This window comes from Amphiura filiformis, chromosome 18, assembly GCF_039555335.1.
Source record: "Amphiura filiformis chromosome 18, Afil_fr2py, whole genome shotgun sequence".
In the NCBI taxonomy this organism is placed as follows: domain Eukaryota; kingdom Metazoa; phylum Echinodermata; class Ophiuroidea; order Amphilepidida; family Amphiuridae; genus Amphiura; species Amphiura filiformis.
Window position 1 is genome coordinate 14443664 of NC_092645.1, and position 26757 is coordinate 14470420.

General features: G+C 37.8%; 1 protein-coding gene across 1 annotated transcript; it reads left to right on the forward strand.

Moving 5' to 3' along the window:
- The first annotated feature begins 2460 nt into the window (after nucleotides 1-2460).
- Nucleotides 2461-25188, forward strand: LOC140139903 (transient receptor potential cation channel subfamily V member 5-like). Its single transcript, XM_072161675.1, has 18 exons — nucleotides 2461-2599; nucleotides 4276-4491; nucleotides 5696-5840; nucleotides 6464-6607; nucleotides 7771-8014; nucleotides 9085-9425; nucleotides 10372-10597; nucleotides 11030-11145; nucleotides 11403-11522; nucleotides 11974-12081; nucleotides 13577-13628; nucleotides 14449-14548; nucleotides 15931-16040; nucleotides 18941-19059; nucleotides 20070-20231; nucleotides 20851-21035; nucleotides 24009-24192; nucleotides 25034-25188. The coding sequence occupies exons 2-18, from the start codon at nucleotides 4301-4303 to the stop codon at nucleotides 25154-25156; spliced, it is 2670 nt and encodes an 889-aa protein (XP_072017776.1). The 5' UTR covers nucleotides 2461-2599; nucleotides 4276-4300; the 3' UTR covers nucleotides 25157-25188.
- Nucleotides 25189-26757: the final 1569 nt, after the last annotated feature.

Consider the following 26757-nt stretch of genomic DNA (forward strand, 5'->3'; position numbering starts at 1 on the left):
TGCTTCTCACCCTTTATCTACTACTTAATAGCTTTTAATGGGGTTAAGTCCTGCAAAGGTCGAGATGAATTCTACTGTAGACATGACTGCATCATGTCTTTCTATAATCGCGGAGAATGCGGAATCCAAAGTGCGCTCTCCCGTTCCTTTACATTAATGCGAGGCATAAACTATATGCGGCGCTATCTCACAGTCGGGAGCAGCATGGAAGTGAGACTGAGCAGAGAGTTTCGACCAGGAAAGCGGAGGGGTGGTATCTTCATGTAATAATAATAACAAAATACAAATAAAGAATGGAAAACGCAGAACATTTCAACCGAACAAATTATTAAACAAGCCCATGCATGGCATGGGTAAATAATTATGTTTAATGTTTACATCAATAATAAAGTTTTAAACTTTCATAATTCGTACTCAGAAGTATTATAGTTTACAGTGGGGGGGTAGGCCTACTCACGTTTGGTTTTGGGGTGTGTCATTGAGAATTTGACAGTGGACCATCAATAATAATATAATAATAATAATAATAATAATAATAATAATAATAATAATAATAATAATTATACTAATAATAATAACAATAATAACGATAATAAAGATAAAGATTATTTGATACATAAGGCTGAGTTCACATAGAAGTATACGGTATACGGTATTCGCATTACGAAATACGCTCATTCGATCAGGCTGAGTTCACATAGTATACTCCTATATGAACTCAGCCTGATCGAATGAGCGTATTTCGTATAGCGAACAGCGAGTATGTCAGTTTACCATTTTCTTCGTCTTATCAAATGCTTGTAACTTTACTTCTTGAGGTCACATTGCATTCAATGAGGTGTCATAATGTGCAGAATTAGATAGTGCATCTATTAAAAAAATGAATTTACCCACATATGGTTTAGGTTTTTAAAATTTGGACGGTATACGCTGCACTAAAATCGAACACGCGCGATTCCCACTATACTATACTAAACGCAGGTATACGGCCTTTTCGAATAGCTCTTATGTGACCCGGTCCTATGAAATTACCTTGCTCGATTTAAGCTATACGCGTCCACCTGCAAAACGTGCATCGTATACCAGAATAGTATACTTCTATGCGATCGTAGCCTTATGTGACCCGGTACTATGAAATTGCCTTGCTCGATTTAAGCTATACGTGTGAACCTGCAAAACGTGCACCGTATACCCGAATAGTATACTTCTATGTGAACGCAGCCTTATGATTAAAAACAGGAATTATAAAAGTAGGGACAGGACAGTTTGTTTCGCGACCTTCACATAATTTCTTTCTTACATCTTCTCTGGTAAACAACACAGACAATACATTGTTTAAAAGAACAGTAGGCTACTCGAACTTCAGAATAATGTCAAGTCACATTGAATCAGGACACACATCAATATTAAAGCTATCAGTCTGAATGTAGTCTGAATCTCAATCGATTCTACACCTACCGGTCACAGCACAGAAGTATATGTCCCATCATGCATTGCTGGTAAGCAGCATATAATCGCAGTGCAATGGGAAGTTGCCAAATTGTCAAAAAATTGACAAAATTAATTCTCAGTTTGACTATTTTGAAGATGAAAAAGATGAAGATGTCGGCTATATCTGATTACTTTCTATAAACAATGAACAAAGACCATAAGGCTATTTAAAATCTATTATTATTTATATTATTATTATTATTAGTAGTAGTAGTAGTAGTAGTAGTAGTAGTAGTAGTAGTAGTAGTAGTAGTAGTATTAGTATTAGTATTATTATTATTATTATTAATATTATTAATATTATTATTATTATTATTATTATTATTATTATTATTATTATTATTATTGTTAGTGTTATTATTATTATGTATTTATTTGTTTTTAACTGTTAGTCTGTTTTGTTTCTCGTCCCCCTCCCATTCTGTGATTAGTCACATTAAAAAAAAACGTTTTACGTTTAGGAAAACTGTATACACTTGAAATTAATTTTTATGTGGCCTAAACAAAGTCTATGGTTCAATCGTCTGCAATGCATCATGGGTAGGTAAGCCATGCAACGCTGCTGTTACGCTGACCATATGAATTGGTTACTATGGATTACTCGAGCCAAAGCGCCCCACGGAGCAGAATTTTGCATGCAGACAAGTAGCCTACTAGAAAAGTAAATAGCCTAAATTGTGTAAAATAAAAGTGCATGTAGATCGATAGATGTCGATTATCGTTTGTGGTGTTGCTAGTTTTGCCTCCCAAGTAGGTTGTTTAAATATAATATTGTCCATTGCATAGGAAGGCAGTAATGTCTTGTGATAATTAAACATACCTTCTTCGCCCCGACAAAAATATCATAGCGAAAAAAAATAATAATATAAAAAAAAGGGAAAAAAAGACCATTGGGCTGCCTCCCTCTATGGCGAATGATATAGTGGCAACACTGAACTGCATATTGAGAGAAAAGTGCCGGTCAACATGGTTGAGCTGAATACCAGTTAGAAAAACACACTATTAAAAACTACATGCCTATGACAAATGATGTCATAATTTCCGATGTTACCACGATGTAGGCCTACCAAACGCATGATATTTTGAAGCACACCTCTGCAGATGTAAGGTATTGTGATCTTGTCTCATTTCTTTTTATTTGTGTTGATCTTCTTCTTCTTCTTCCTTATAAGTGCCTCCCTCATATGTATGAGTATTGTCGCACTGCGTACAGACAAGCTGTACTTATTTTTTACTCTGGAACCTAGAGTAGATGAGTGTATTTTGAAGTAGTAGGCCTACAGTCAACATGACCGGGATGATCCCCTGCTCTTTTCGAATAGCCTGTGACGTTCTTTAACGTGCACACTACAATAATGTGAGAAAATATGCATGTACACGGGACCGACAGCTTAAAGTGCCCTCCGAAGCACTAAGCAAGTAGAGTGAAGTGTCTTGCTCAAGGACACAAAGAGCCGGACCTGGGATTCGAACCCTTGACCCTTGGGTTCACAGTCCTATGCCTTAACCGCTAGGCCACGCTCTCCCCTCTTTATATTTATATAGACATAGTTTTTCTGTAGAACACGATCATGTCAGAAATAAATATTTTGTTCTGGGACTGATTATTCGGACACGATTTTCCTGTATCTTATTTAGACTGTGCATACATCAACATGATCAATATATAGTAGGCCTATATACCATGTTTTATTAAAATGTGTTCACACACAGAATTTAAAATCTGTGGTTCACGATAATCTAGACGGAATAATTCCCCTCCAAGAACCTCCAAAAAATGTTTTAATTAGGCCTATATTATTATTAGTCAGAATAATCAGTCCAAGAACAAATAAAAAGTTACTGACTTGATCGTGTTCTGCAATGTTTAGGGGCCTATACAATCTAATTTAGTAGGTGTACTAAACATTTATAAATTTACTATGATAATTATAGGCTTAGGGCCCTATGTCCGAATGTAGGAGAGAGAGGTGACCTTTAAATTGTTTAACCATCATGTGCGAACATTCATGGTTGTGATTTGAGGGGAAATCCGGTGGGGGTACACAATTATAAAAAGCCATAATGTGCGATTTGAATTATAGGCCAAGCAAATTAAGGAAAATCAAGGCTTAACCTACCACCAATTGCAATAGAAACCATTTAATCACCATTCATTTCAGAAAAGTATAGCCTATTGAAGAAATTATCAAAAGACCCCAAAAGTCTAAGTATTAACCATAACAGTGCTTAATTTGCAAAATCCAAAATGGCCGAAATGGGGTGAAATTTCAAAGTTGGTCAAATCTTTTAAGGAAAATCAAGGCTTAACCTACCACTAATTGTAACAGAAACCATTTAATCACCATTCATTTCAGAAAAGTATAGCCTATTGAAGAAAATTTAAAAAAAATCCCCAAAAGTCATAATGTGCGATTTGAATTAGGCTATAGGCCAAGCAAATTAAGGAAAATCAATAGAAACCATTTAATCTCCATTCATTTCAGAAAAGTATAGCCTATTAAAGAAATTATCAAAAGACCCCAAAAGTCTAAGTATAACAGTGCAAAATCCAAAATGGCCGCTTATACGGGGGTGAAATTTCAAGTTGGTCAAATCTTGTTTAAAACCATACCAATGTCTTGCTCTCATCATAAGGATTCAGAAAAGATATAGTTTGACCAGTCTCCGACATCCAGGTCTTAAGTTATAGACGAAATTGTACTTTAATGTAATTCAATGAGACTTATTCTTTATTTATTACTAACTCTAGTATATTTCCAACATTTGTCCATGTCCTCGCAGAATCACTGAAAATCTCTTTTAAGCTATGGTAACGGAACTCTCACATTGTGCTGGTTGGCTACGTAATTTGTTGACGCGCTGTCCATGTGCAAGGAAAGGTCTAGTAGAAGCAGATGCCGATACAGGATGGAAACGTCAGAATAATGCAGCCAGGAAAAACGTCGCTTATCAGTTGGTTTCACCCACCCACAATGGCCAACTACAACGAATATACAGGTATGTATACGATACACTTGACTGGAAATGAATGCATTTTACCAGTTTTGTTACACTTTTTTTTTCCGACGAGTGAAAAATTATAAAATCGTTGATTAGTATTTTTACCGTTTCCAGTATACATAAATCTTATGATATATTATTAATGGTCACTCTTACAGGATCGAATGGCCTCGATAACTTTACAATGTAGATAGTACAAACTGTTCTTTTTCTAAACCACATTGGGTACATGACAGCAGCAGGAGCACTACTTTAATTTTGGATCCATATATAACTAAACCAATCTATAAAGCCAGTTAACTTATGAACCTTGGTAACAGTGATGAGAAATAATTTACTATAGAGGAATGATTTGATATCTTTTCTATTTCTTTATCTTTTTCTATTTTTAAAACTAATGCGGTTCTTTTTTTAAACTCAAAATTTGATTCAAATTTCGAAGCCAACAGTACGTGCACGTGGTTTTCTTCATGTAGCTGCACTATGTGCAGGTCTACTTAAAGGGGGGAGGGGACTGGGCATGGGCGGCTTATTTTTGGTCTTGAGGTGGGATGGTCTTAGAGGTGATACGCACCTGTTCGTCCCATTCTCTGCACTGGTATTAATTCGTATTTTAAACATGTATATTATTGTAATCTTTTCAGAATGTATTTTGCTATTTTATATTTTACTGTTATTATGATATTGTGCAATCTCCAGTGTATAGAGTCTAATAAATAAATAAATAAATAAATAAATATACTTTGAAGTAATATTGGAGCACTTTTAATTTTGATCACTGTATGATAGTTCTCTGGGCAATCATGATAATCCACGTCCACGGTAGCATCTCACAATCCTGAATCTGTAGGTCTCAGAGATATAGATAACACAAGAAATATCGTGCAGACTGCATAGGCCTATTTGTAGAATTTTAAAATTTTAAATATTAGGGCGATCAACAGGGGGGCAAGAGCGGGTGCAATATCTCAATTCTTGCACCCTGGCTACTCTAATGCTGTTTACGAAATTAACTCTATATAAATCACCAGAAATCGATTTTGTTCGGAAAGATTTTGCTTGAAAGAAAATCAATTTCTGATCAGATTTATATAGAGTCGAACTTGAAAAAAGGGACCTGCAAAAAGCTGCCAAAGTTACACACTTTCACTGTACCCGCTAGTTACAGACTATAAAAATATTGTTGATATTGTACTTACAGAAATGATGGTGCCGAGGCTCTCCGTGAACATATTAAAATGGTTTTGCCCAAGTATCTATACTTTAATGGCAGGAAAGCTGGTATCATTACCAAATTGGAATTCGCCAGATATAGGCATCGTTTATCAAAGAAAGCAGAGACGGAGGTAAGTCATGCTCATCATATCATTTAATTGATGCTTTTTAATTTGTCTCTGGCGCTATTCAGTGAAGTTGCAAAATGTATGAATTTGAAAGGTCGCGCATTTCTTGGATTATAACTCTGCTGAAGATCTTGAAATATCAGAAAACCTAAAAATCGACAATATTTTTGAAAAAATGTTGCCAATTGTTTCGACATGCAAACATGATTAAAATAAAGAATTGTTGTACAGTGAGTAGTAAATGTAATGCAGTGCGACAAATCACTATAATTTTGACTCTTTCTACTCAGGTCCCCGGCCGTTGCTGGCTATGCATCTATACCATTGTATACCAGGCGTTCCGCTTAATAATATACTTCAGATGACGGATGAAACGTTTAGCTGGACCTTAAATCCAGCCTACCAGTCACTTCAATACTCACTCTCTCATTCTTGCAACATACATTGAAGCCCCATGGTTCAGCTTTATGGTTCACGTTATCATTGTCAAATGAAATGATATTGAAGTATGAATTTTCCAAAAGGGACTAAGAAGTAGGCTACCTATGTTTCTATTAAGAACACGAACACGAAAGGTCTCATATTTAGAACCTTTTGACAATTGATTTGTATTTCCATACATTTAGGCATGTGAAATTTGTAACTGCGACTCCAAGCGTGAACACATGACGGTGTGTGACGAATGCGGATGTACATTTCACATTTTCTGTCTCAATCCATTACTTGCTAAAGTTCCGGATGACTTGTGGTTCTGTGACAGCTGTAAAGAGGTAAGCATGTGTGAGCTTATATAGACATGATGCAGACAGACGCATGCTTTTTGCAAGCTTGTGAAGGCTTAAGTTCGTATAAGCTCGTTTTGATATTTCGTAACTGAGAACCTAATATCCGTATAGAATCCGGGTATCAAACAAAAACATTTCATGACGGTGTGTGACGAATGCGGATGTACATTTCACATTTTCTGTCTCAATCCATTACTTTCTAAAGTTCCGGATGACTTGTGGTTCTGTGACAGCTGTAAAGAGGTAAGCATGTGTGAGCGAGCTTATATAGACATGATGCAGACAGACGCATGCTTTTTGCAAGCTTGTGAAGGCTTAAGTTCGTATAAGCTCGTTTTGATATTTCGTAACTGAGAACCTAATATCCGTATAGAATCCGGGTATCAAACAAAAACATTTCATGATAAAAAGTTTCTTGAAAATGTCGTTGCTATTTGTTGCTCTTATCTGATGTTTTAGTGTCTACCTCTTGTAAAGATGCAAATATGATTTAAGATAAATAGCGCCATCAGTGTTCACCTTTTCTTAAAGATAACGTAGTTTTACATGCAATCAAATAACCGTGAGATTGCGTCATTTATCGTGGTAGACAAGGTATTGAAATACATGTATACGAAGTTTAAGTTATACAGGGTGTCCCATAAAAAGTAGGGTCCGACGAATGTGATGATATTTTTAAGATTCATAAAAGCAAAGATTGTACTTCTAGTATTATACTTCACGTTTGAGCGATCGGCTTGAAGTCTCTTGAATGGGCAGACAAAGTTGGTTACATGAGATATTATAACCAAATCGGCCTATATATAACTTTTTGATTGTTTGGTGATGCCGACCCGTGCCCAAGGACTGTATGTGGACTTGGTTCATCCTGATCTATGCTCGCTCTCGCAGATTTTATCCGGGATCTCCGGTAATCCTCCTGCTTTCAAAATCGGTGACCAGTTGTTTGGTTTTGAAAAACTTTCTTCACCCAATGGAATTTTGGGAGCTGAACAGATAATTGGTGAATACTATCTACTAAAGTGCGGATAGGTTTGCGCCTGGTTCGGCTACAACCAGTCTAGTTGATGCGAGCAGATGATTCATACATAAGTGGCAGCTAAATTATATTTATTTATTTATTTATTTATATTTATTTATTTATCAAGGATTTAGAACATCTGAAGCACACAGATTCAACACTGGAATACATGATGGAAGAAGATGATGACGTGGCCGATGTCAAGCATCATCCAGCATGTTGGAATCTGAAGATGCGTGGCGTAGTCGGCGAGACTCCATTGCATATATGCTTCTTGTCTAGTACCGAAGATGATCTAGCTATTGCGAAAGTTATGCTGGAAGAATTCCCTTATCTGGCGCATGATATTTATGAAGGAACAACTTTCTTTGGTAAGGATTGCTATTGTTATCAGCAGTGGGTGAGCAACGGGGGTGGGGCATCATGCGGGGGTAGGTAGCATGCGGGCCACACCCACAAAAATAATAATTAAACTTCGGCTTTGTCCTCCTCCCAGGTTTCTACGCAGTCCGAACCAACAAAAATCACCAAAAATCCCATTATTTTGAGCCAAAAATGCAACATTTTTGGCAAATTTTTGGTTTTACGATTGTTGCCCACACCAGATTTCGCTTGCCTCTTGAGAAAATATCCTGTTCCCACAACTTAATTATTGGTATCGTGCGTAATTTACACTGCATTTATCTAGTTTCATTTCAATTGGGTACATTTCGGTTTTCACCGCAATACCAATTTTTTGTTGGTGTGATTAAATTTCGGATTAAACATGTTTTAAAAACCGGAATTAAAAAACATCAGTAACAAAGTAAGAAACATGTAAAGTGATCCCGCCCGGGATACGAACCCAGCACCTCAGATCACCTGACAGCAGCTCAGTTGCAAAACTGTTGTCCTTTCCAAATTTGCATTGACATGTGGAACTTGTACAGTTTCTCCTTTTCGATGGTCTAAGAAATCATATGATAAACCTTCAGCTCACAAAGCCTACAAGTATAACGTATAAGCATGTAGCCAAGTTTAATAGCTCATTTGGTAATACGCTTGCCTTTGGTGTGTGACAGTACGAGCTCGAGACCCAGCAGTGTTAAATTTTGTTCCCGTGAAGTTGAGATAGCTTGAAATCCCCTGGACAAGGAACTTACTACTAATTTTCCCGGTTTATACCCGTACGATACTCTGATACTTTTTTAAAAAGCTGATTCTGGTTGCGATGATTAATGTCAGTAGATAGGGTTTGCACTTGAACTGTGCATTCCATGGTATGGTTAATGGAATGCTATTGACCACTGTGCTCAGCGACTCTTTGTTAAGTGTGCTGCCTTGCGGTGTGATCATCGCCCCGGGGTTGGGCGTTAATTTATACATTTATTTTATTTACGGTCACAACCATGTTCGACGTCGGCTTTATTTTATAATGATAACATATTTCTTTCATCAACAGGAGAAAATGCTCTTCATTTTGCAATCGTACGACAAAACATGGAAAGTGTCAAATTGCTAGTACAATACGGAGTCAGTCTTGTCGCCCGCGCCAGAGGAACCTTTTTCCTTCCAACTGATCTCAAGGAAGGTACATGCAAGAAGGAAAAGACACGCTTCATGGGAACTGCATATTATGGTGAATACCCACTAGCTTTCGCCGCAAGCTTGGGTTTGGATCAAATGTATGACTATTTTATCCGACAGAGTGAGCTAAACCCGTCTTTGGGAAAGGTTAATCCCAATGCTCAAGACACATTTGGTAATACGGTGCTGCATTTGTGTGTTATCCACAAACAGAAGGTAGGTTGTTGTTCGTTTCTTCAGCTTAAAGGAAGCTCCGGCAATCACAACATTATGCCTTATATGTAAGAAAAATAATTGTCAAGTACGAATCACGTGGTTGTATTTAAAACAAACTCATAATGACCATGAAAACGAATAAAAACATCCGTCTCTCAGCACGCGATATTAAAAATTCCAGGGCGCCGAACGTGCAATGACGTCTCAGTATACAATGAAGGCCGACGACAATGGAGCACAAAATAATAACATTTTGAATATCGCGTGTTGAGAGCCGATTGTTTTGATTCGTTTTTATGATCAATATGAGTTTGTTTTGAATAAAACCATGTGATTCATGCTTGATTATTATTTTTCTAACACACAAGGCATACTGTTAATCGTATGTGCAATAGAGGCATTATGTTAGATTTCGAAATTACATTTGCAGAATAATATCCAAAACATTGGCACATATTTATCTCTTATCCATTGGGATTTGAAATTATTCATGAAGTGATTCAAGTTGCTCCTGGAAGCATCTTAAGTCCCACCACCCTCAGACTTGACACCTTAACAGTGCTACACATTGACAAAACGCGGCTATTTACACATGACGAAATGTAATTAGACTTGTTGCTATTGGACCAGAATGAGTAATATTGGATTTTGTTTTTAAAGAACCTAAAATGATTTGCTAGAGTTGGTACACTCATTCGGACCCATCGGACTGGTTAGGCCACAGCTTATTCACGGTACATTACGGTATTATGAGGTCAATAATGCCTAATCTTTTCTACATCATAAATACAGTGTGTACATAATTAGCTAATATTCAATATACCCCTTCGAAACTGTTTTACTGGTTCTAACAGAATACAGCTTATCCACTGTAAATTACGGTATTAGGGGGTTATCCAACTTACAGTAATTTTCTGGGGTTTTTTCTTTTCTATATCCCAAATAGAGTATGTACATAGATGCATGCAAACATCGAAGTTTTCCAGCAGACCAGAATATCAAGAACAAGATGGGAATGACGCCTTTGCAGCTGGCTTGTAGGCTTGGGCACAGCGATATGTTTGATGTCATTTTAGACCTTAGCAGTCGGCCATTTTGGACATATGGCAAGATTACGTGCTTAGCGTGTCCTCTGGATATTCTTGACAGCGTAAATTCAGATGGAAAGAAGAGTAAGCTTGCTTGAGATAGAGGCCGTCAGCCTTTCGTCATCTTGTGGGTACAAATGATACGCGTGTGCATGCGTCGGACACTACGCGCAGGGTGCAGCTTGCCACGCAGCTGTTATCGCGCATCGACACGGTGATTTTGCTGTTCACGCATTGAGATCGAACGACCATCGCAGCGTGTACCCACAAGATGGCGGCATATGACGTCACGCTGACGGCCTCTATTAAAACATAATGTTGCTGTTTTTCTGCTGTAGGTTTGTTAATCCCACGAGAACTACCTGCCGATTGGCCAAAATGAATATTGTGTCCAATTTTGAACCAATCAAGGAGGGTATTAAAATAAGTAATTTAAAGTATTTAAAGTCTTTAAAGTATCTTGATGTTATTCCGGGATGATTTTACTAATGTTGAAATAATTATCTTCTCTTTCAGACGAAGGTTCAGCTTTAAATTTGATCATAAAAGGTACCACAGCAGGGCATTTCAAAATGTTAGAGAGCGATGTAGTTGCTAGACTATTGGATGAGAAATGGAAAAGATATGTCAGGGTTAGTACTGTATAATATTATGCTTTTCTAAGGATTTTTAAGGACATTAACCTCGCGAGCGCACACTATATGTACCGAGAGAATAACCGACCTCTAAGAACTGATAGAGTATTAAATTTTCTTCTATCAGGTGGAACACAATGGAACCAAGAAAGAAAAGCTCAACAAGATAATAGTTGATTTTCAATGTCTTAACAAAGGCAAATGTTGAAAATATAATAATGACATTTTATGCATTTGTTTGTCCTCTTGAACAGAGTCGATTTGTGTTTAAGTTTTGCTGGGCTTTGCTGCATCTCACTCTGCTGTACATTGCTACACAACTCAGACCAGCCAATCGGGATAATCTATTAGGACCAACGGACACCAAGTCAATTGTAAGTCAACATGGTCAATAGGCGATATTGACATTAAATTTCTCATGCATTGTTGGGCCGTTTAAAATGTTTTACAACAATTTTGTGTTCTTTCAATGTAAATTAAAACGAGAGGGTACCCCTAAGGGTTTTAATGCGCGCGTGTTAACGCCAAAACGACTTCAGCTTATCTATCTTTGATTGGCTGATAAATAAAGTATACATTGCCGACAGGTCAAATATTTTGAGTAGCGAGTGCCGGCGCTATAGATAGAGGACTAGTAAAGGCCACAATTCGTATTATTTATTCTCATTCTTATATATATTTTTTATGAATACCGTATATAGATTTGTAAGGAAATTTGAACTAACCCACCCTATCAAAATAGTCGGTACATCCACAGTGACAGGCGACATCCGAAGTCATGCGATTGTCCAATCAGATTTTGTGTATGCTGTTTTCTACTGATAGGTGCGATACATAATGGAATTGGGCATGTTGATAGGATGCACGGCAACGTTTATCGTTGAATTCAAGGAATTGAGACTGCTGAAACCAAAGCGGTACTTTCAGAATTTGGTAAGTTATAATTATTTCCTTTTCAGCCACTTAGTAGCTTTTAGTTATTATGACTCTTATACCCACATCAGAGGATGATTTCAGGCGGCATAGGAAGCGCAACACGTGACGTACGAGGCTGGCGAAGATACAGGGCAGCCCCATTCCAAACACACGGTTAGCAATTACAAATGGAAAATTAACATACTTGCAGTGTGGTACATTGTCGTAGCCCGACGGTTTTAGAGTAAGATAATTTTGCTTTGACACCACATAACAAATTTAGAATTGTTTGTGAAGATTTCATGATTATGTGTTAATCCAATGGCGACCTCAAAATTGGCGATATCGCTTCCATCACCGCCTGGATGATTTAAGCACTTCCCATCACGCCACTGTGTTGAATTGCGGTTAGTATACAGCTGTGTGAGTGAACATGACACCACTGCTCGCACATTGCATTGACGGGCATGGTTAAATTTGAATTTGGACTGATATATTTACAATAAAAACGCATTCAAAATGCTACTCGATTTCACATTTTATGTTTCCTACAGAAGGTGTGAATTATGCATACATCACTTTTGTTCTGAAATGAAATCGACCAGGTAATAATGACGCACGCACAATTCTTAAACAACATCTTTTGCACAGAATTCAATGGGATTTGAAAAGTAAAGTGGCAGTTGAAACTCGAGTGATAACACGTTTGCAGTGCATGACGGGGCTTCCTTAAATCATCAAGATTAAACATTGAGTAATCGGACAACATTTCAAATTAGTCTAGTCTAGAGGTATCACGTGTGACATCGGTTGGTCTGAACGAGTTCGGAAATGTTCCAATACGACCTAATTTGATCGCAAAATGAGAATTGTAATCTCTTGATTTTATTAAAGATCTCAGATTTTGTCACAAGTTCAGTCGTTTAAAAAAAGGAGGGGTCATTGGGTATAAACAAATAAAACGGGGTCATCGGGTATACAATTTAGAATTTGGTATGATTTTGTTTGAAGGGTCATCGGGTAGAAAGCTTCTATTTTGTTTCCCAATTTGCCAGACTTACAATACAAATTTGCTGAAATTTACTGGCATTTTAATGACACATTTCTGGAAGAAGGTGGTAACCCAACTTAAAACAAGGGGGGTCGTCGGGTTTACAAAAAAGGAAGTCATCTGGTATAATTGACACCAGAAAGGGGGCTATATTGACAGACAAAGATACCCGTTACTTCAAAAGTGGAGTTCCCTCCTTCCATGCTTCATAAAGGATGCTGACATGCACTATAATTAAAGACGGAGATAAAAAGAATTTATCGCGTCTGACGTCATCTGTCAATCAAATTCGAGCACGGTTTGTTTACAAGTGTCGTGATGATGACTTGCTGAACGCGGCGGTATAGCCGGGCGCCTTATCATGCTTATTGTTAATTTTGCACCTTCAAACATGCAAACCATCTCAAAATGTTGGTCTTTATAGTAGTGTTTATTTCTTGGTTTCCTTCCTTTTCTCTCCAGATTCAGACCCCAGCGAGATTGGTATTTATCATAGGATGCTTTCTGCTCTATATAGGGTACCTGCAGGTAATATGGGACCATTAAGGACGTTTAGCTTATTTGCATAAAAACTAAAGAAGATATGCCCACAAGAGATTGTTATGATGAACAACCTGTCCTTTAAGATTAATAAAACAGGCAATGTTACCTTGTTTTTATGTTTGTTTGGACGCTATGACGTCAAAATGACGTCATCGTCAAAGTGTCCCATATTACCTGCATGTGCAGGTAATATGGGACACTGTGTTATCTCTATGGTGAAAATCAAAAGTTCAGAAAATCACTCTTTTGTTCTAAAAACATTTTTGTTACATGATTTTGAATGTTAAATGCAAATTTCTACAAGAAAATTCAATTTTCTAAATAGTTTTGATTTTCGCATTGACAATGCACACAATTTCCTATGTGTCCCATATTACCTGCACCCATTCAGTTGAAAATCAGAGAAAATAATCATTTATAAAAGGAAAGTGCCACTTGTCAGTGGAATTTTACCTGCTGATAAGCTTAACCCATCACCTAAAGATCATAAAAAATGACAAATGCCCCCTCAGTACCAGAGTTTTTGGATACACAATCATAAAATGTGACGTCATTGATTTTATATCAGGCCAAAAAAACCACATAATTTTTTGGGCAATTTCACTCTTTTTGGCATTGATTTCCAAGAGTTTGATACACAGACTCCAAAACTGCATTTCTAGAAGCACAATTGATGTCTCTAAACACTTAACAAATCAACTTAAAGTGTTTACCTTCTCTAAGCTACTTTTTGTTAAAATGAAAACAGGTGTCCCATATTACCTGCTGTCCCATATTACCTGCACCTACCCTATGTGCCATATTTCGCCTTACTGGTCGCTACACATTAGAAGATATGACGCTGATGATTGCTATTCCGTGCTCATGGACTTATATATTCTTCTTCTACAGGTAAGGCTGAGTTTATACTCCCATCACTGAGCGACGAGCGTTTGGTATTTGACCAATGAGGTAGCTTGCAACAAAACGCGCTCTATACCTTATTGGCCAAAGCTAAAAACCAATTGCCCGTCGCTCACAGCGATGGACTTTAAAACACTCATGGTTAGTTTGAATTATATCAAAATGAAGGTATGAATTAGGTATAAAGAATAAATCAACTTTAGACCAACAAAAAGTACGTCTCAGTGCTTGCCAAGATTCTAGAATCTAATTTCGACTAAAACTTAGTCAAAATAAGTTTGAGAAAAGATGCTTGAAACTTTCAAACCATACGGTACTCTTTTTAAACATAGAATGAAATATTTTCACTGTTCAAGTGTTAATTACATATTTCTTCCAACAGATGTTTTAATACACATTCTACCAACATTGTGGTAAAAATAAATATGATGGGACAATAAATGAGATAAATGCGCACTGCAAAACGAATGAGCGCAGCAGCTTTATAAGACATGCTTTTGACCTTCAAAGCTGTTTTCGCAATCTCTTCCAATTATACTGCATTTTACCGTTACCATTTATTTACACCAATTTACAATTTGAGACATTTTTGTTTTAAATTACCAATGTGAAGGTCAACATTTGGCCTTTGTCCTTTTTGCTAATAACTCCAGACAGGGCCGGATTTACCATTGGGCCAAACTTTGGAGCCCCAAATTGCCATGTGTAGGCCTATCTTTATTTTTAGCCCTCAAAAAACCATTTTGGGCCCAAATAGTGTAAAATTATAAAATTTTGCGCCCTTCGCGCGCACTGACACTTTATGTGTCATAATTTACCTGCACTTTAGGCTCAAATAATCTAAAATTGAAATTTTTCGTGCGCAAATATCGTAGTCAAATCTATGCTCGTATCCCTCTAAATTGTAGTGCTCCCGCGGCATAAATCAAAACCTTACCAAAGAGTGGTGTATAAGCCTTCCTCACGATTAATTTGGGGCCTCCAAATTGTGAGGGCCCCAAAAAGATAAATCCCGCGGCTCTGACTCCAGAACCTTCTCAAAGTATACATTTTATGAATTTGTTTGCCCAGAAAAATACTGTGGTGGGATTTAAAACAAGATTCGATCAATTTGTCCCCATGTAACCCCATGCTGGGACCCCCTGTAGAGAATAGATTCAGCTGGTAACCCAGACTTTTATGCCTATGATCCATAGAAAACACCTATAAAGGCCAACATTTTGTTACTCAGTCATATCAAAATATGGGAGTTGACTCCCTAAGACATGTAAGATAAGCAGCCCAATGGAAACTCTAATCGGCTTGTGCAAGCAGCAGAAATCTACTTTATAAATTTATGTTCATATTCGGTATGTGTTTATATGTTTCAGAGGGACTGAGTCACTGGGGCCTTACGTTGTAATGATTGGCAAGATGCTGAGTGGTGACATACTTAGGTTTTGGATCATTATGTCCGTAGTTCTTTGTGTTTTCGCTACAGGTGAGTCATTGAATCGGCAAAGTGTAGATGATATAAATGAAAATTAGACACATTACCAAAGGTATATCCCTAGGTTTAACAATAATAATTTATGCCATGGCGAGTTCCACAACTTATCTACCAAGGCAGCTAAGCTAGTGCCCTGGTGCTCTTTGCCATTGCTGCTCATGCACTGCTCAACCACACATTCAGAACTTTACGGGAAGCACCGTAAAAAAACTTGGCGACTGGAAGCAAAAAAGTTTCGCACCACGTACGTCGAAGTTCACTGTTCAAAGGGCGAACTGTTGTTACGAAAACAAAACGACTGGTAAATAAAAATCCCTTTAAAAGGGAATACCCAGGCCGTACGGAGGTCACATGACAACCCCCCCCCCACCCCCGGACTGCCCCACCTTAGTTCCACATAGCTGCAAAGAGGTAGGCAGTGTATGCAGTAAGCCTATATAAAACACAGGTCTTCTGATCAGTCAAGAAGGTGGTGATTCAACCAAAGAACTAGTACTCCACAACTGAGCTATGATTGCTGAATAGGCCTAAGTATATGAACTACCTGTATGCTACTAGCCATACTAGTACTACATGTTGCCCTCTGACTGCAGTCAGAGAACATCAGTCCCCATTATGCCAATATGTTTGTATATAAATGTATATATGTGACGTGTCATGTCAAAAGGAGACACTTTTGGGCAGGATCGTAAATGGAGAAATAGCCAAAAATCTGCCCGGGGTGATTTTTTCACAATTTGGGTTTGTTGCAAATTTGTGATGTTATTAATGTTAAAAATATTGTCTGATAGTTTCAGACCGGAATATAACTGGCATCTTGTATTTTTTGAGACATTTTTAAAGGTAATTCCTACTCTCAACATTGTCAATAATATTTTTAAAGGCCGATATCTCAGTTTCCAATTTTATAGTACCATAACTTACGAACTCAATATGTTCACTTAGGAATGTCCGATTTCATTGGGGAAAACGGCGTTGTAGAGCAAACTATCTCTATATTTAAGATATGTATAAAACTCAAAATTGATAACCTGCCCAAAAGTGTCTCCTTTTGACATGACACGTCACATATATGAATGCATGTGGTGTTACTATGCTATAGAACATTTGGCTCAGAGGTCACAGCTAGGATATCAATTTAAAGTAAATGATTTGGTACATGAAGATCAATCAAAACTAATTATGAACTTGTGACGGCCAGATTTAGTGACCTTCTCTGTCAAACATTGCACAGATTCTCATATTGAGTATCTGTGATTTTTGTGAGTGAGAATGTTTTACTGGCAAATGCTTAATCAATACTTAATTATTTTGATAAAAGTAGGCCTATATCAAACAGTCTAAGTGGAATAACTTGCATGATGGGAGCAGGAGGATTTTTTTACAATTAATTTAGTGTCCGATTATAATAGGTTCCTTCTAATGGTTCCTTCTAATTCAGTCTGTGATGAGAACAACAATGCAATTCAAATCATAGATGTTTAAGAAGTGTGACCTCAGACCAGCCAGCCAGCTAGCCAAGTTCATGAATTAGTGGCCATGGCCATTCACCGGTCAACTTTCATATTGCAACATCATCCCTATATGTCAAAAAATAACTTCATAGGCTACAGAACAGCTGTAGGAATAATTGTCATGGGGACTTGAATGAGGTTAATATTCCACCCATTCCCTGGGTAAAGTCAAGCTCTACTGAATATAGTTTTATGAATTTTGTCGTGGGGAGTGAGGTTAGTTTTTTAGTAGCCTGCAGATCCATTAGATACTCTGCATTATCCTGTAAAATAATTTTAATGAGGACGAAGCAAATGCATTTGGCTATACTTCGTTTCAAAGTAGCCAATTTGGGTTCAAAGGACAAGGTCTAAACTGAATGTAATATCACCCAGGGCTGAAGCCTGGGTGAAAAAAGTCTACTAAATGACCTCAAAAGGTCAAGTCGTCTGTGAAAAATCAAAATGGCGAAATTGCGTCAAGAACTGTCAGTGACGTGTCACCCTTACGAGTTTGAAGGTTCTCTAGTCCGAAGGGTCGCTAGTCCGAAAACCAAATTATGTTCGCTAATCCGAAGGTTCTCTAGTCCATATAGAATAAGGGTTCGGGTTCGGGTTAGGCTTAGGGGTAGGGTTAGTGTTAGTGTTAGTGTTAGGGTTAGGGTTAAGGTTAAGGTTAGTGTTATGGTTATGGTTAGGCGAGCCGAATTATATATTCGGACTAGAGAACCTTATTTATTATTAGGACTAGCGAACCCTCGGACTAGAGAACCCGATATTCGGACTAGCGAACCTTTTTCAGAATTCGGACTAGCAAATTAATGGTAAATTATGTGTTCGGACTAGCGAACCTTCGGACTAAGGAACCATCGGACTTTTTGGCATACATTGGGGCGCCTTTTAAATTAAACGCTCTAAAAAAGCTTAGGAAAACCGTACGGAAACGCTTAAATATGCACATTTTCCTGCTCGCTGCGCTCGCAACATGTATACACACCATTTAAGGTTTGCAAATTGGGATCCCAAAAATTTGGCATGTGCAAGGGGGGGGGGCAAAGATTTTTTTGGCGGGCCGAGAGGGGGAAGGCAAGCGATTTTTGGCGAGCCGTTTGGAAATTCCCCCGGGGGCTCATAATTATTGCACAGCCGGCCCCTAATATTTCGAGAACTCTCTTGTGACACCTCGTCAGAAGCATCACAAATTATTAATTCAAGTCATATACTTTGTCTTCTTTCTTTAACACCCAAAATATAGACCAGACAGGCCAACTATATCACTCCTAACGTGGGCCTACTTTTCAGCGTAGTAATAAAAGCCTAACAATTCCCGCCGATTACGAGCTGATCACACTATAATTATCTTATTCGACTTGAACTTCTTTATCATATTGTTTTCAGTGTTTTACTATTTGTTTCTGGAGGGAGATCTCAGCATAGAAGAAGAAAAAAATGAAGGTTTCTCAAAACCTTGGCGAGCTTTTATTTCAATGTTTCAAATGACGTTCGGCAACTTTGATGTAAGTTTACAGAATATAAATCAATGATATCAATTGTAAACAATGATATCAAATGATAACAACCAGAAATATAGCTTTTTGTCATTTTGTCAATTCAATCCATTGGGAAATAGTTGAAATCCATACACCCCTACACTGCACAATCTCGGGTGTTAAAAAGTAACACTCGTTGGAGTCAATAGAAGACCGCACCCAAAAGTGTTATTTTGAACACTTTCGAGTGTTATCTTTACACTGTCTTGGTGTTATTTTGACACCTGGAAGATATAACAATTAATAACACCAAATGTGTTTAAAAAATAACACCGCTTGGTGCGGTCCTCTACTGATTCCAACCGTGGTGTTACTTTTAATATGGAAGTAATGACCTTAATCTTCCACACAGGTAGTGTGAATTTAGAATGGGGTTACCTGATTGAGAATGGGTGACTCCATTTGAAATGTACAGCCCCTGTGTGGGAGGTTAAGGTCATGTCTTCTATAGAGGTGTATGGATTTCAAATGGATAGCCCATTATGTATATCATATTCTTCGTTTTCTTCTCGTCTTAGAATTAAAGCCTGGATTAAATTTGATACGGACCGGGACCGGGATGCCCGGGCCGGGATATGCACGAACTTCCCGACCAGCTTATCTGAATCCAGATCAGTTTGATTCAGAATTACACTAATATTTGATCCATTTCAGATGAAAAATGATTCGTTCTAGATCACATTTGCGTAGAATTACAGTCAAAAATGATCTGGATGCAGCATGCAGATAAGCTTATGGTAACGATATGCGATCCAGATCAAATTTGATCCGGGCTTTCTATAGTTGTCCAATATAAGGTGGAATATGCTCATGCTCCTGTCCAAAGCCCATGTATGTTCCATCTTTCTCTGTAATGAAGTAACAAATTGTAAGTATGTTTTACCATTAAGTTGGCAACATAACCTTTGCCCTCTCCATATTTTGGTATATGGCATGTTTCACCTTACACTGAATGGATTATAATTTTCATTTTGCAGTATACAGAGTTTTACAAGAGCCGTGTTAACTGGTTAGCGGCAAGCCTGTTCATCATATTTATGCTGCTATCACCAATTCTGCTACTCAACATGTTAATTGCTATGATGGCAAGGACGTATGAGGATGTCAAGGAAAGGGCGAGAGTCGAATGGAGGCGACAGGTACATAGTTTTGTTTGTGTGTCGCTTTTGTATTAGGGAATCCCAATGCCTCATTCGGCAAGATGCGATTTTATTTCCTCAACTTATTGAATGAAACTTAAGGGAGCTTTTCAAGGTGAGGAAATTTAAATTGACCTACCCCTTCTGCGACGTCTTTTGAATCTTACACCTCTTCTGGCAAAATATTTTACTTTTATTTTATTTTCCTCACTTCACTCGCGTCAATTACGTGCATGCGACAAAAAAGAAAAACAACCTTTGATCTTCAGCTGGGTGGATGATCTGGGTTGAGGATGACCGAGGTCATTCGGCGAGGAAGTTGGTGACCTGATCTCAGCATAGACCAAAGTTTTGGTGTACGTGTCCTTAGTGTAAGATATTCACGAGTAAACTCAGCAGCTTAATTATGTTAATACCGAATAAAATACTCCTGGAGGAGTTGTTGTCGCAACGTCGACAATTCCTTCTAATATAAAACACATGTGTTTCTGACTGACGAGATTTAATTATCACATTACCGTATATGATTCGACTTTAGAAAATGAATAAAAGATAAATTGAAGACTTCAGAATAAAATTGAATTGAATATTTATCTCTTTATTTCTGTGTCATGTTCAGTGGACGAGAATCATCCTAATCATGGAAGGCGCGGTAGGAAAAGATACACTTCTCTATCACCAGTCTAAATATAGTGTGAATATCCCCTTAGCTCACTGGGTTGATCAAACTAAAACGGCTGCATCTTGTCATCGAAAGAGACTACGTCAAGACGCGGAACTACATATTAACCCTGTTTATGAGCTGTAAGTTTGCAAGGTTTCTATTGATGAGACCTTTCCGGATAACTTCCCGATAGTCACCGGGTAGACACCGGCAAATTTCACATGCAAATTAGATAGGTAGCGGGTGACTACCCGATAAATTTTTGGGAAACCATAGTGGATACCTTTCGGGTAATAGGTACCGGATGACTACCCGATGACTTTTTTGGGAAACTAGCGGGTAACTACCCGGTGACTTTTTGGGGAACTAGCGGATAACTACCCGATAACTTTTCGGGGACCTAGCGGATAACTTTTGGTGACAATATACCTGGTGACCTCTTTGGAGACTTCCTGTTGACCTTTTGGGGAATGCAGAAATACAAATTCATGAGTATGCACAAATTTATTAGACAGTTAGTAAGCTTATTATTTGAATTGTAGTTTTTGGAGAAATACAACTCTTTAGGCATGGCAGTTGAGTGTATAAAGTGCTACTTGCAATAAGAAACTTGAAAGTGTACATAACAATGTAAATTCTAGTTATTGTACAAAAATTTATTTACAACAAATAGCTTATATCAGTTAATTGACACATTAGCTGATGATTAGTAATTTAATTGACATTAATTTACTGTCAAAATCATGTATGATTTACTAGAAAAGATATACTAAAACATTCAAATGTGATATATATTAGGTACATGTATAAAGACTGCATCAATATACAAATCATTTCATACACATTTTCCTACCTGCATTATCATATGAAATCAATCAATCAATGCTTTATCATTCCTACAGCATGTTCCAGATTAATTAGTAAACATCTTGTAATGTCCTACATGTAAATCCATACATTTTGGACCACAAATAACTTGAATATTCTGCACAAATATATTTCAACTGCCAACAGCTAGCTGCTCCATTTTGAATTCATTCAGTGACCTTTGACCATATACCCACCCACAATGGATTCTTAAGATGCTTTATGCTATTTTCAAGGTCAAATTAAAAGCGGATAACCACCGGGTAACTCCTGCTAAAGAATCTATGTTTCTGGGAACCTTCTGGGTAACTCATTGGAAATATTTGAGTTTTTGGGAGACTTCCGGATGTCTACCCGAAAACTTTTGGATAACTTAGTTAGGTATCCGCAAGGTATCCGCTAGCGGGAACTTTCGGATAACTCTGGAAAAGGTACCCGAAAGGTTTCTGATGACCACCGAATGGTCACCGGGTGGTCACCGGGAAACTTTTCTTTTTGCTATGGGCTGTTCCTTTGTATTTTTTCTGGTGTAAACTTATTCTATTAATCGTCGCAAGAATAAACTTAATATGAAATTTTCGTAATTGTAGGTACTAGTATCAACTGCCGGCAACATTAGGTTTCACTACCTGAAGTGAATTGATCAAACAAAAATTGAATTCCTTCCTGAGCATGGTATCTGTCAATGAGTTGCCCAGATCACCAGACTGTCGATCATTATAGCTAGAGGCAGTATATGATACACATGGGTCAATGAGTTGCATAAAAATGACCTTGTCTGGTATTTAGTTCCCAGGAAGTGAGATTTGCCTGCGGCAATTTGTGGTTTAATGTTGATGTTGATTACCGTCAATTTGGTTGAAAAAGGAGGTGACACATGATCAATTTTGTTAAGGCAGTGATACCTAATGAATAAGTTTGAACTTACAATGAATTTACTTCTGGTCAAACAAAAACTCTGCCTCTCTGTCAAACGACACATGGCTGATTAATAGCTTCTCTATTTGTTTATTTGAATCCTAATGATATAAAACCTTTTTAAAAGTTAGCATTCACATAAAAATATCGTTATCACTTTGGCAGAATGCCGAATATCCATTCGTCTGTTTGTTAAAATCATGTTACACATGGCTTCCGTATTCAATTGCACACTATGATCAGACAACATGACACTGTACCGCGTAGCCTACTGTTAACTAACCATGTTATGCCGCGCTCCGGAGCGCACATATCATGCTGAATAACCGTTAAATATTATTGATAAACATAATGCTGACCTCCTCCTCACTAGACCCTCCCTCGGGTCCGTGGAGAACGACTGGTAATGTAGATTACATAGCATTAAAAATCAGCGCTCAATGGACTTTCGCGTTCACTTATAATACGAGTATATTTCTATATTGCTGCATGGTTGACTGTGGTGGGTGTAATTAGTGGCGTCGATTTGTGGATGAAGAGGAATGGGTTTTTGGCATTGAAGAAAATAAGGGGGGAGTTGGCATTTTTTTCATAGGGCATTACGTAATTATTTATTGTTACATTATCCAGAGATGGAACCGAACCGAGACTGGGGGCCAGTCTACCTCCTCACTGGCGTAGTGGCACAGCCTGTTTTTCAGAAAAGGAGGATCGAGTACAAAGTTGTGAATGTATAACCTACAAAAACCATGATATCACCGACGAGTGTTCTTGTGTCAAGCATATTACGTCAGCGACCTCCCCCATACACTATGGACCACAATGGCCTCATTTGATTTAGAATTGAGTAAATTAAACATGAGACTACTCCGTCCTTCGGAGGGGACGATAAGTCCGTGGTCCCGTGTATAGAGAGTCATACCTATTATAATTCATGTCTATCACAATCATCAGTTTCCGCCAGTACTCTGTTCGAAATTGAGAGTCACCTCTGGCTGACCCAATTAGTTGAATGGCTATTTGCTTTATGGGCACCCGTCTGCTATTAAGCATTATGCCAAAATTTGGACCAAAACAGGGGAAGAAGCACATCGTAGATTTGTTTAGTATGTAGACAAATATGGCTATTGCCCTGGACTATCCGTAAACACGGCCCGGGCATCATTTTGTACGGACAACCTGTGATGTAGCGCCGGTACGTGATTTCTGGACCCCACTGATAACGCCACTGCTCCTCCGTATCTCTACCGTCTATGATTTTAACAAAATGTTTAATCGATATTCGGCATTCCGCCAAAATCATAACGAATTTTGTGTTATATCCACAGGGACGAGGATATAACGGGAAGCAGAGAAACTTTAATTACAAACAACTCCGTCAGCAAGAAAGCCTGGTCGAATCACGATGAAATCAAAGAGGAACCACCCATAACTATCAAAGCATTGCTTATTATGAAATCGATGGAAAGGTGTCAAAATAAAACGAAAAAGCGCGCCAAATATAACTGGAATGTAAGTACTTTTATTTCCCGTCCTGTACAACTTAAACCAGTCAACAGAAAATTTGCTGGACACGTGACACCCATGGGCGCAGACATATTAGCATTATGGCATATAACCCCGAGCACAGCGAGTGGTCTATACCAATGTATTTGAATAAGAAGAATTCCTCATTTATTGCAAAATAAGTAACTTGTCGCAAGTTGTCGCAAGTTATTAATGTTATCATTTTGTTATGGTGAGAGTAGGGCCTAGATAAATATTTTTTCCGTAGAAAGATATTTTTGAAATTACGTTTTGATGATATTGTGAAGAAATTGAGATTGCTGAATATTCAATAAATTTGCTATGCAAGAATTTCTATCGAAATTGCGGCCAAGAATACTACTCCAATTCAAAATGAATAAGACTTGAATAGCGCCGCAGGGGTCGCCGCCGAGGGTTACCACCGGGGGTTACCACCGGGGGCCAGGGATTAGGCTCGAGGCTACACTCACATTGATACGCATTGGTCACGTGTCCAGAAAATTTTCCCAAGAACTTGACTCATTATGTTGACTGTAAACATTTACCATGTTGACTGGTTGTGCCACCAATAAAGTGTTCATGTTCAACCGTCGCGTTCAGCAAGTCATCATCACGACCCTTGTAAATAAACCCTGCTCGAGTCTTGTTCATACCAATTACCCTAGAGTTAACTGTTCTTATAATTGTCTTATATTTGTCTAGCCACCAAGTACAGGTCTTATGTGCATGTGCAATAGGGTGTCGTTTGCCATGTTTACAATGATTGATATTGTACACCGACCCTCTGTAACTTTCTTTTAATAGCATAATATTGTTATTTTTGCAGGTCGTGCGAGAGATAATCAACGAGAAAGAAGGTAAAGATTTACTTGGAACCCAGGGCAGCAGTGATCATAGAAAAGATCAGTCGGTAGCATTCAGGGCAATGACATCGGTTTTGAGGAAATAAAGTACGGGCCATTGATAAGTTGTAAGCCTGTGGGTGCCTGATGCCAATATAACACAGGAGAGGGAGTATGGCTTTTGACACTGTCATGAGGATAGGGCGTGTGATACACGAGGAAAGAAAGAAGGCCTATGGGTATACCAATTATCATGATTATGACACATGAGGAAGGGGGATTACGATACCAATGACTCATGAGTAGGGAGTATGGCCTATGATATCAATGACACACGGATAGGGAGTATGGCCTGTGATACCAATATGACACATGAGTATTGGCAGTATGGCATATGACACATGATTAAAGGGAGTATGGGCCCATGATATCAATGACACATAAGGATAGGGATTATGGCCTATGATATCAATGACACATGATGAAAGGGAATATGGGCCTATGATATCAATAACACCTGATGACAGGAAGTATGGCCTATGATATCAATGACATAGGAAAGATAGTATGCATGGACCAATGACACTAAAGGATACGGAGTATGGCCTATGAATCAATGACGCAAAAGAGTTTGTTTTGCCTTTAATATAGCACATTATTAAACAAGCTTGCAAAGCGCAAGAGCTGTCTGATAATATAATATTATGATATTTTGCCGTAGAAGTGATAATGTAACAGGATTACCATAGCAATAGGTGAATACAATTTTTGAATATATCGCACTGCACTAGTACATTCACGCGGTACCTCTGCATTGAACCATAGATGTTAAGCAACAATGGACAACACACGCTTGTTTGATGGGATCATTTATATAATTTTCAATTCTAGACCTTTACAATAGTAATATGCACATATGTTTTTTAGCTATTTTAACTTAGATTTCTTTTCGTTATCCAGTGTTCACCCTTTTCTGCCTTTTTGTGGTGATTTTTATTTTATAAATTGTATATTTGTGTGCAAATTGAGGGTGCTACTAGTATTTACATGTATTTTAAATTTCATTTAGCCCAATAAAATGAGTTATTCCTTTCATTCATGATAAAAAGTAGTTTGAAAATTTCTTTGCTATATGTTACTCATTTTTATGATGTTTTAATGCCATTTTACAAGTGTTTACCCTTATAAAGATCCAAACAAGTTTTAAGATAAATAGCACCATCAGTGTTCAACTTTGCTAAAAATTAATACAGTTCTAGATGCCATCAAACAACCGTGAACCTGTAAGATTAATATTTTGAAAAGAGCGGTATTATAATTGTTCAGTCTATGATTGCAGATATACACAGATGATGAGTTCATCCTGCTTGTAGTGCAGGGCGATATATTGCCAAGGTAGTTAATCCTGTTACATCATCACTTTTACGGCGAATCGCTGCATTTATCATCAGTTTAAGGGGTGGGGTATGAACCTTTGGACAGTATTTATTGTGGGACATTAGAGCACATCAGACTTAGCGAATTGCATTCTGAATACGAAGAATGTCCTTCTGATATCAAATAATTTAGATTTTTTGAAATTCGCAATGTAATACACATTTTATGGCAAATGAGTAAAAATTGATATTTTTGATATTTAACAGTACTCGAAGTAAACTTTATAAATCTGATAATATGTACTGAAAGTGTATGTAGGTGGGATGAAAAG